Source organism: Chelonoidis abingdonii, chromosome 1 (genome assembly GCF_003597395.2).
Source record: "Chelonoidis abingdonii isolate Lonesome George chromosome 1, CheloAbing_2.0, whole genome shotgun sequence".
NCBI classification, from domain to species: Eukaryota; Metazoa; Chordata; order Testudines; family Testudinidae; genus Chelonoidis; species Chelonoidis abingdonii.
Window position 1 is genome coordinate 164,812,668 of NC_133769.1, and position 11,915 is coordinate 164,824,582.

General features: G+C 44.6%; 1 protein-coding gene across 1 annotated transcript in view; it reads left to right on the forward strand.

Moving 5' to 3' along the window:
* The first annotated feature begins 110 nt into the window (after window positions 1-110).
* Window positions 111-11,915, forward strand: part of GPR161 (G protein-coupled receptor 161) — a 21,640-nt gene continuing 9,835 nt past the window's right edge. Inside the window, exons 1-4 of the mRNA XM_032783079.2 lie at window positions 111-219; window positions 2,719-3,130; window positions 6,941-7,665; window positions 10,906-11,010. Coding sequence (XP_032638970.2) covers window positions 186-219; window positions 2,719-3,130; window positions 6,941-7,665; window positions 10,906-11,010 — 1,276 coding nt within the window. The 5' untranslated portion in view covers window positions 111-185. The remainder of the gene's footprint in view (window positions 220-2,718; window positions 3,131-6,940; window positions 7,666-10,905; window positions 11,011-11,915) is intronic.

The window sequence follows — 11,915 nt, forward strand, 5'->3', positions numbered from 1 at the left end:
GAGCCCAGAGTTCACAACAAAACAGCAGAGTGGCTGAACAGGCATTCTGGGATACCTCCGAATACCTCAGAGGCCAATTACAGCGCTTTTGGTGGTCACACCTGCGGAGCAGTGCTGCATCACCAGCGCGGCTATCCTTATACCCCAGGCAGAGCAGGAGTACAGCCAGCGCTGCAGCCAAGGAGATGCAGCGCTGTATGTGCCTTGTAAGTGTGGACGGTGAGTAAGTTGCAGCGCTGTAAACCCACCACCAGCGCTGCAACTCTCCAGTGTAGCCAAGCCCTATATTTCAACATTCCTTATTTCTGCTTAAAGGAACATACAGCGTTTCTGTAATCCAGCCTTATTTTTACAATATAATTCATTCACACTACCATGATGTTTAAAACGCTTTTACAAATTAAAATTCTTCTGCATGATTAATTTATTAGTTAGATATTCTTGTTACATTTAAAAGGATGGTTATTTTATTTCTCTGGGGTAGTTTAGAACCAAACAATATAGGGTGTATATTTTTTAAAATCAGTTTAGGGTTTTGTGGCATTTAAAACTAGTGAAAATGGATTTTTGTTAGGTTTTAAATATCCTCTTCAAGTGCTAGCAATTCAACCATTGCAGTATTGTGCTAGTGCTTGAGCACCTGAAAGTGAAATGACAATAATAATTGTTGTATGCAGTGTAGTTATAGCTGTGTTGTTTGCAGGATATTAGAGAAACAAGGTGTGTTGTGTGTCTCAAAAGCTCGTCTCTCTCACCATCAGAAGTTGGTCCAATAAAAGATGTTACCTCAGCCACCTTGTCTTTGTAATAAACAAAAAAGAAAGGATAAAATCCTTGTTTGTGGCAGATGACTGCTCTGCACAGCTGAAGAGGGAATGTGCAAAGGTGACTTTAATCTACCATTGGACTTCTCAGATCCTGGAGTTGTTCTTCATCATTCCAGCATTCTGGCATAAATTAGCGTTGCCTGGAGGCTGTTCTGATTTGTGCTAGCTACCAAAAGCACAAAGGGACCCTTACAACAGCTAGGGTTGCTGAGATGCCAGGACACTCCTGCTCAAACCACATCCATGTCTCTGTGGCACCCAAGGATCCTCCTACATAGGAGAGATCCTTCCTGAGTAGCCAGGGAAGCTGGCTTTTGGCTGCTTTATACCAATAGAGTTGTAGCCGAAAGCAGCCAGGATCTTATGCAAAATGTTCATGGTCTGTGCCAAATGAAATGCAAACAGTAAACAATCAGCTTCTCAGGTGGTGAAAAGTAAATGAGATTTTAAAAATTCTTTTAATGTCAGTAAATTAAGGGTTCTTAGGAACACATGGAAGAAAATTTGGAAAAATGTGATTTTTAGGTTGGCAGTGCCCCTTTAAACTCTTAACTACCTCAGAGATGTAGGACACTTTCTGGATATTTGTGCCCAACTGGGAAGGGTGGATGGCCAGAGTCCCAACCAAACCCAACCCCTGCGAGTCACCAGTCCCCAAGAAATGCTAACACCAAGTTTGCATAAATTTGAAACCAATCGTTTTTTGACATTCCCTTTTTATTTTTTCAATTCTTGGTCTGGATTTTGGGATTCAGTATGTGTGTGGCTTCACTGACAGAGCAATGAGAGGGCTACAAATTAGGTTAATCCAATTCCCTTTCCAGGGCTGTGGAAAGAGAAAAATCTTCTCCAGTAGTGGGAGCACCAATGCTCATGCCAGGTGATTAACTAGGAGTGTTACTTTTGAGGTCAGAGGGTGCTATCAACAGCCTCATGAGGCAGCCGGCTGTGGAAATGCCACTAATCAGGCACCCAGAGGAGTTGGTGCAGGCCCTCTGGAATGAAGGGTTAGTAGTAAGGAATACCTCCGCCGGAGACGATAAGGGGAGGTCACAGTGGCTCTCAGGGGAACCAGGAACAATATTTTTGGCACCTGAGGGGGAGATGGTATTGGTCATCTGGGAGAAGTGATAAAGCCTTAGGTCAAGGGCTCTCAAATGTTTTCATACTGTAGATGAGATCTTAACAAAGGAATTGCCTCTTGGACACATTTCCCATTGACAGTCACACAGAGGACCACCTCCCCCGGCTCACTGGCAATACAAGAACATTCCTGTGGCAACCACAGTCATTGCAAAAGTGATATTAGGAGAATGTTTTACTGAATTATTATTAGATTGTTTTTTTTAAATGTGATTTAGCAGCTGCAAATGAGGAGGAGCCCGTGCCATGTGACTAGCAAACTCTCTGTGAGACACCAGCAAGTGCTCCACAGACAGAGTAAAATACCACAAACTGTCACCTGCATAAAGAGGGATCAACAAAGACCATTTATTACTCCATTATTGTTTCTTTTCCTAAGAGCTTTTTGGCATAGATGACTGGGAGTTAGAACCCATGGGTAGGGCTGGTCAAAAGTTTGAAATAATGCCCCCCTTCCACTCCTGGAAAATATTAAATGAAATGTTTTCAGAATTTCTCCCCTGTTTTCCAGTCAGCCCTGTTCTTGGGCTCTGTGCTTGGCTCTGCCATTGACTTGTGTGTGACCTTGGGAAAGTCAGGTCCTGCTCTGGGCCTCAGTTTCCCCATCTAAAAATGGTTATGTGCCTCCTATGGGTGTTGTGAAGCTTGATTAATGTTGGTAAAGGGCCTGGAGATAAAAGATATGTAGATATGGAAAATATGATATTGTTTGGGTGAATGTTTTCATGTGTTTTTCTTCTTGTTCCAGCTGACCAGCATGTACTGTCTGCTCTGTCAACGTGCGCTCTGACAATGAGCATCAACTCCTCCCTCAGCAATGGGAAGGGCCTGAGAAACCTCACAGCGCAGGAAGACGGGGCAGTCAGAGTCACCGAGTCAATTGCTATTATCGTCATTGCTATTTTCATCTGCTTGGGCAATTTGGTGATTGTCGTCACCCTCTATCGGAAGTCTTACCTCCTTACGCTGAGTAACAAGTTTGTGTTCAGTCTGACACTGTCCAACTTCCTTCTGTCTGTCCTGGTGCTTCCTTTTGTCGTCACCAGCTCCATCAGGCGGGAATGGATCTTTGGAGTAGTTTGGTGCAACTTTTCTGCCTTGCTCTATATGCTGATCAGCTCGGCCAGCATGTTAACTCTTGGTCTCATTGCTATAGATCGGTAAGCTCCTCTTTCTGTTGTGAATATCAATGATTAATTCCAAACTGGGCATAAACAATATGTGTTTTAATACAGCTAAGTGTAAATATATACATCTAGGAACAAAGAATCTAGGCCATACTTATAGGATGGGGTACTTGATCCTGGGAAGCAGTGACTCTGAAAAAGATTGGGAGTTGTGATGGAAAATCAGCTGAATGTGAGCTCCCAGGGCAACGCTGTAGCCAGAAGGGCTAATATAATCCTTCAATGCACACACGGGAATCTCAAATAGGAGTAGAGTGGTTATTTTACCTCTGTATTTGGCACTGGTGTGACCGCTGTGGAATACTGTGTCCAGTTCTGGTGCCCACAATTCAAAATGGATGTTGATAAATTGGAGAGGATTCAGAGAAGAGCACAAGAATAACTAAAGGATTAGAAAACATGCTCAAAGAGCTCACTCTATTTAGTTTAACAAAGAGAAGGTTAAGGGATGATTTGATTACAATCTATAAGGATCTACCTGGGGAACATGTATTTAATAATGGACTCTTCAATCTAGCAGAGAAAAGTATAACATGATCCAATGGCTGAAAGTTGAAGTTAGACAAATTCAAGCTGGAAATAAAGTGTAAAATTCGAACAGTGAGAGTAATTAACCATTGGAACAAGTTACCAAGGTTGTGGTGGATTCTCCATCACTGACTATTTTAAAATCAAGACTAGCTGTTTTTTCTAAAATATCTGCTCTAGGAATTCATTTGGGGGAAGTTCTAGAGGAAGTCAGAGTAGATGAACACAATGGCCCCTTCTGGCCTTGGAATCTATAAATCAATCTAAAAAGTTTTGGTAAGATAATGTGACAGTTCCAATGGTAAAGCAATGAAAAGTCAGAGTTAGGGTTGCATGAACACAATTACATACTATTTTCAAACAATACAATATAACATGGGTTCTCAACCTGGGAGTCATGATCTCCCTCCTTTTCTTTTGGGCTAGATGGATGGTGGGGGGTTCCAGCATAGGCGCTGACTCCATGGGTGCTCCGGGGCTGGAAAAAAAATTAGTAGGTGCTTAGCACCCACCAGGGAGATCAGCTGTTGGCAACTACCAATCAGCTATTTAGCATGCTCAGCAGCCCTCATCAGCTCTTCGGCTGGCTGCAGCCAATCAGCTGTTTGGCGTGAAGTCCCCACCTATCAGCTCTTTCCCCTGCCGCTGCTGAAGCTCCCACCACCCACTGCAGGCAGATGTGTGAGTCCTTTTAATTTTCAGGGCAGAGGGAGCTGGGCTGGGAGGGGACAAGCAGCCAGGGCATGGAAGCTTCTGGGCTAGGTGCAGAGGGGTGGGCAGCTTCTCAGCAGGGGGCTGAGGGGAGACAGGCGGGCAACTTCTCGGCTGGCCCCAAGGGGGTACTGGGGGGAGTAAGGGCCAGGGGGGGTCTTGAGGACTGAGCTAGCCATTCTCAGCCCACCCTGGTGTCTCCCTCAGAACCTGTGCCCCCTCCCCCCAGCCAGGAGAAACCAGCTGCGGACCCCCTTAGTGCTGGGCAGGGGGACAAACAAAAGGACATGACTCCTTTAAGAAAAGTTTGCCCTTGTGTCTGATGAGTGAACTTGGGCTGGGGCCAGCAGCTCACCCCATCCTATTCCTCCCCCACCTGTCCAGCCAGTGGCCAAAGGTGAGAGGGGATTCACTGCAGCCCCAGCCCCTGGTGCAAATGAGCAGCTTCCCCCAGCCCAGACCCTGCCTGTGCCCGGACCCCTCCTATGTGGGCTCTGGGAGCTCCCAAACCCTATGGTTCTGACCCAGGTCCTGGGGCTCCGCATTCCTTCCCCTGTGTGTGGAAGGAAAGGAGGGGGCAACACACCACTGGTACTTCCAGCCACATCCTCCCTGTGGGCTCTTCTCCATGGCCGGCTCTCATGCCTGGCAAAGTAACACTTGCCCAGCTCAAAACTGTCCCTTCCCCCCTGCTGCCCAGATCAAGCCTGCCTGAGGGGCTCTTCCTCCCAGAGATAAACTTCCTCCCTCGCCCCACCCCCCTAGATCGGCATCCCCTCCTCCCCATGTCAGGAAGGATTGATTTCCTTCCCCTGGATCTACACACACCCTCTGCAGCTCCCAGAGAATTCCTTCTCTTGCATCCACACCCCACACCACCCCATCGGCTTCAAGTCAGGAGAAGCTGCCTTGCTTTACCCTGGGACACCTGAGCTCATCTTGCTTCAGTCTGCAGGGCTGCTGCAGCCCGGTGGAGGAAGCAACCCTCCCACCCTCACCTTTGGTCATGGTTCCACCAGTGGTTCCCCTCCCACAAAAGTTGCAGAGTTTGTGAGGGAGTCAGTGAGCAAGCTTCAAAGTGGGGGTGGGCTGCAGCCCTGGGGACTGGGAGGAGCTGGTGTGACACAGCAGCCACACAGCAGGATGAATGAATGGGCCATTTCTATGCTGGGCTGTTGAATTAAATTTCTCTCTGTCTTAGGGCAGGCAATTTCTGGGTTGGTCGCAGGGGGGGTGGGGGGGCTAGAGGGAGACAGAGCTGCTTTGAGTGCGTGGGTGGGAGTGGGTGCTAAACAGAGCCACCTGGAGGTAGGGAGCAGAGAGAGAGAGAGATGGGAAAAGGGACACAGGTGGAGAGCAAGAACTGGGAAACATCAAGAAGGGGAGATACCAATGATGGATGCACTTTCAATAACTAGAATGAAAGTGTATAAATATGCTGAAAATAGCCTCCCCTCAAAACTGGCAGAACACCCTTCCAGCACAGGCAACTTGCCCTTAAGGCAGGAGGGGGCAGAAAGGACTGAGCGGCAGGTGGGAGGCATTTACGGGAGAGGGTCAGCAAGAAGAAGGCATTCAAGGGGTCTGAGGGATGGGGCAGGAAGAGGTGAGGTAGGGGCAAGGCCTTGGAGAAGGGGGCGGAGCTAGGATGGCGCACCCACCGGCAAAACCAAAAGTCAGCACTTATGGGTTCCAAACTTTTTTCTATTGTAATGTGGGGTATGGTATGGAAAAGGTTGGAAACCACTGCAATGATAGTGATTAATAATACCTAGCTCTTGGATAGCACTTTTCATCAGAAGATCTTGAAGCACAGGAGGGAGTCAAAAGAGCTTAGTATCATTATCCCCATTTTCTAGATTGGGAAACTGATACACAGAGAGGTGAAGTGACATGCCCAAGGATACCAAGTAGGCCAGTGGCAGAGCTAGACCTTGGTTCCCCTGACTCTCTGTCTAGTGCTCTATCCAGCAGGCAACACTGCCTCCCAATATAATACATTTTCCCTGCAATTACATTTAAAATCGTGAAATAGAAAGGTAGATATAATTAAATTAATATTTCAAGATGCTGCACATGCATCTAAGATTGTTAAAATCAATTGATGCTATAATAACATAGCATTTGAGTAGCTGTATTTAATCATGTATAATTGTAAACATAATTACAATAATGCATTCACACCAGGATTAATTCTGTCTGGAGCATCTGGCAATGGCCACTGCTGGAAAACGCTAGGTGGACCATTGGTTTGACCCAGCATGGCCACTTTCATGTTTTTATGATCAGTAGGCAGAATTAAGGCTGCATATGCAGCTTGATCTTGGGCACTTCTTGACTTTTGAGCTCTTGACGGCAAATAATTTTTTGAAATATGATTTTTTTCTTTAAGTGTCCCTCTAACCCCATTTGAGGTTTGGGGAGCGGAAGTGAGGAAGTCGTTCCCTGGACTCCTATGGGAGTTGGATCTTAATCAGTAAACCTAGTTCTTTGCTTACTGTAGTTTTCTCTGATACTACTAGTGTCTCCTTTTGTGTTTCCCAGGTACTATGCTGTCTTGTATCCAATGGTGTATCCAATGAAGATCACAGGAAACAGAGCAGTTGTAGCCCTTGTTTACGTGTGGCTACACTCCCTCATTGGCTGCCTTCCTCCTCTCTTTGGCTGGTCTTCCTTGGAGTTCGATCAATTCAAATGGATGTGTGTGGCTGCGTGGCATAAGGAGGCAGGCTACACAGCCTTTTGGCAAATCTGGTGCGCTTTGCTGCCCTTCGTGGTTATGATGATCTGCTACGGATTCATATTTCGCGTCGCTAGGATTAAAGCGCGCAAGATTCACTGCGGTAGCGTGGTCATTGTAGAGGAGGACACTCAGAGGAATGGGAGAAAGAACTCTAGCACCTCCACCTCCTCTTCGGGCAGTCGAAGGAATGCTTTCCAAGGGGTTGTCTACTCAGCCAATCAGTGCAAAGCTTTCATAACCATCTTGGTTGTCATTGGTGCTTTTGTGATCACATGGGGGCCCTACATGGTAGTAATTACGTCAGAAGCACTTTGGGGGAAAAATAGCATTTCTCCTGCTCTGGAGACATTAGCAACATGGTTATCTTTTTCAAGTGCCATTTGCCATCCACTGATTTATGGACTCTGGAATAAAACAGTGCGCAAAGAACTATTAGGAATGTGTTTTGGGGACCGGTATTACCGGGAGTCATTTGTTCAGCGTCATAGGACAGCCAGATTATTCAGCATTTCCAATAGGATCACAGGTAACAAACACAGATAAAAAAATATTCTTCCCTTGAGGGTGATACTTAGTATCTGCATTAATGTGGCATCTTCCAAGGGCTGTACAAATACTCACTAATGATGTGCTTGTGAGAGCTCTCAAGGGACCAGTTTTCAAATTATATCTCCCATCTGCAGGAAAGTTGTGATGAGTTCCCTGCCTTTGATGGAAATTCACCTCCCTTTCTTGATGCAGCTAAATTGTCTCTGACAGAGAAGATTTAACCCTGGGGCCAATAAAAATAATTTCCTTTCTCCCCTGCTATGATTTCCCCTCCCCCTCACCCAAAAATGTCAAATTATCCAAATCTGAGCATTCTTATATGTACTATATATAATAAGTGTGTCTGATTCTCCATTCCATTGCCTGGTTTTATGGTGGTGTAACTCTGGGCTGGTCTACACTGGGGCGGAGGGGTATCGATCTAAGATATGCAACTTCAGCTACGTGAATAGTGTAGCTGAAGTCGAAGTATCTTAGATCGATTTACCTTGGGTCCTCACGGCGCGGGATCAACGTCCGCGGCTCCCCGTGTCGACTTTGCTACTGCCGTTCGCTCCAGTGCAGTTCCAGAGTCGACGGAAGCATGTTTGGGGATCGATATATCACATCTAGATGAGACGTGATATATCAATCCCTGAAAAATCGATCACTACCTGCCGATACGGCGGGTAGTCTGGATATACCCTCTGTTGACTTCAGTGGAGTTACACTGGTATAAAACCAGTGCCATAGAATGGAGAATCAGGCCCAGTATGTTTTTCAGGAGCAATGTATAAATGTTTTCAGCTTAATATAAACATATTTGCCAAGTGGTATTGCCTTTTTCTTAGCTAAAGTTGTCATTTTAGCTGGAGCTGTAACAATAGCTATAGTTAACATTGCTTCAAACTTCCCATTCTAAGACTATGTATTCAGTTGATTATAACATCCCAAACTTTTACCTATTGGGCTAAACTTTTCTAGGCCTGGTCTAGGCCTGAGGTCAAAATATTTTGAAAAGTTAAAATGATTCTGTCTGTTTTTGAGAATGAGAGAAAGGAAAAACACCACCTGCTGTATGAAAGGGCAATGCAGGCAAGCAGTATAAAACTGACCAACCATGCAGGGGAAACTGACTAGACACAAACTGCTGACAAATGCAAGGAGTGAACAAACAAACATATAAAGAAAATATTTTTTCTTTAATATCATTTGGTTGTCATAATCTTAGGTGTTCCTTGTAACAATATAAGGTAAAACATGTACAGACATAAGTGGAAGTTTTAAATTAGTGATAGTCCCTTTAAAAATCTTCTTCCACCAGGCTCCAAGCAGTAAGTTTATAATTTAAAAAACCCACAAAAATTGTGATCTCCATCTCTAGGTTTACCAGTCCATCACATCCTTTTTCTGGTCTTCCTTTTAGATTGTACATTATATTGTACAGGGACTGTTTTTATTTTTGTATAGCGAACAACACCAAGTCTGGTGTTGGTGGTAAATAATAATATACTCCATTTCTCAACAAAATAATTTTGTTATCAAAATCTCAGAGAAAATCTTTCAGAGTCCTAGGACCACTCTCAATCCGATGAAGTGGGCTGTAGCCCACAAAAGCTCATGGTCAAATAAATTTGTTAGTCTCTAAAGTGCTACAGGACTCTTTGCTGCTTTTACAAGTACTCTTGTTCTTTTTTCTCTAATTGCCAATGCTTCGTAGTGTTAAAAGTATTCTATGTTCTGGGAAGTCTGCTAGACCAATCTGTCTTTGCTGGCAAGCAGTCATGTTTGCTTGATATAGCAGGGTAGGCAAATGTGCTCTTGATACACAAATTTTATTACTCTTTGCAAGTGTAAAATTTGTATTCAGCTTAGAAAAAGGCAGAACATTCCCTCTCCTGATGACGGGCCTGATCCAAAGTCCATCAAAATCAATGGGAATCTTTCCATTAATTTCAATGGGCTTTGGACCTGGCCTAATAAGAGTTTATGGATGTTAGGCACCAGCCTTTAAATTCTCTAGCTAGGGCAAGTCCATCATCTCCCTCTCATTGGCAATAACCCTCCACTCCTTAGGACTAAGTGTTCTGATATATGTCAACTAGGTACAGAGGTTGAAAAATCCATGTGTCTCACCAGTGGCAGTTTTTTCTAGTGACTTCAAAAAATGTGAGTGTTTGTTTGTTTGTTTGTTTCAATTAAGTTCCTAGTCCTTCTGGTTGTGAAGAAAACCATGTAAATGTAATGAAACCATTCCAGTGCAATAGTGTCCTCTTGAGTCTGCAGACAGGCACCACCAGTGCCTCTACTGCTACTCAGAGTTTTGCCATGTTGTAGCACTGTGAAATTAGCAAGATTATGGTCATTTTCATGATTGCTAATTCAGCACTCTTTGAATTCTCCACTTTCATGGTACTGCTTGGGAGAACTAAATGTAGAGGCAGGCTCTGGAATTATTAGTGGGGAAAGAGAATGCAAAACATGGAAGGAAGGTGAGGGCATTAGAAACCTCCATTCCCATTGCAGAAGCCAGGTAGCTCTCACAGATGGGCCCTGGAAGGATTGGAAGAATAGCTGGGAAGAAAAGACAGAAAGCTTCTTTCTCCTTCCAGCTGCAAGAGTAGGCTGGGCAGCTTCCAATTTGTCAGACCTCTGCTAGCCAGATGCTGATAGAAAATGTGGAGCCCCCGAGCAGGATCCTAAGACTGTGCCTTAGTAAGAATCCCAGTGTTTTCCCCCTTTCTAGCATCTGAGGGTTGCAAAGAAGATGAAAACTAGCTCATTAGCCAACCCTCACTAGTTATTATCCCATCAGTACACTTGTCTTTTATAGCTATTTCTGGCTATTAGATTTAATCCTTTGGCTAGAGGTTGTCTGATAAGTTTTTCTAGCCCTGAGTGCATATATTTCTAAATATAATTAGCTCTCCTGATACACTGCACATACTTGCAAATTGCTGGGGAGAGGTAGACAGCAGGCTTGCCGTGTGGAAAGAATTCAGGAGCATGTGGCAGCTAGTGACTTGATATTTCAAGATGGGAAATCCAGGTGGTTTGGCAGCTGGGTCTGGAGGGTGGTTTTTGTTGTCTTGTCACAGGAAAAATAGGGAAAAGGGAAAGTTGGGAAAGCTGGAGGGTGGAATTGGGCACTCGGATGTGGTGGTTATTTGAAGATGCTATCATTACAATAGATCTATCATGCAGAGCACAACTCAGTGATGATTAAACTGTTTTGCAGATTTGGGACTATCTCCCCATCTCACAGCTCTCATGGCAGGTGGACGGCCTTTAGGACAGAGCAGCAGCACAGGGGACACTGGTTTCAGCTGCTCTCAGGATTCAGGTAACTCTGTTGTTTTCCTTTCTCAGACAGAAAGATTTTACTTGTGGCTTACTTGCAGAATTCTGTGAACAGTCTGTATTTGTATACAGATGTCTTTTGGTATCTTTTGGACATTAAGCGTCTCCTATGGCAGTGGTTTTCAACCTGTGGTCAGCAGATTCCTGGGGGTCCACAGACTATGTCAAAGATTTCCAAAGGTGTCCGCAATGCCATTTGACATTGTTTAGGGGTTTGCAAATGAAAAAAGGTTAAAAACCATTGTCCTGTGGTACCCTGAACAGAACTGCCTTAGCTTCTGCTCTGTATTTTTGATCTTGCAGTGTCTACTATGAAAATACTGTTTAGCCTAGGAGAATAATTTATTTCCCTAGTGCATATTTCCTAGGAGCATGATAATCTGTTTGTCCCATTCCTTTATTCTCCTTCCCTCTTCAGTGATCTTCCTGGCCCCACAAGGAGCTAAGAACCAAACTGCTGGAGAAATAGATCTCTTCACTTCCTGCTTATAGGAGATTTCATTTGGTCACTCCATGTTAGAGCCTCTTGTATAGAATGGAAGCTTCCCATCTTTGTCATGGATCTCTTGAGCAGTAGCCTAGAAAACGGTATGGTGATCTGCCAGTAATTTTCCAGCACTGGTGATAGGACTGTGGTTTTAACTGCCAACAGAGGGAAGTTTTCCAAAACCTCCACCTGCAATTTATTTTAAAGAGCATTTCTGCTCTACAGACACCAGAGAGCACTCTTCTGACAGTTGCAGCTCTGCATTGCTCTCTGACTGGGAGGCCACGTCTACACTACGGGATAATATCGAATTAGCTAAAATTGGTTTTATAAAACTGATATTATAAATTCGATTTCATGCGGCCACACTGGGCACAGTAATTCGGCGTTGTGCGTCCATG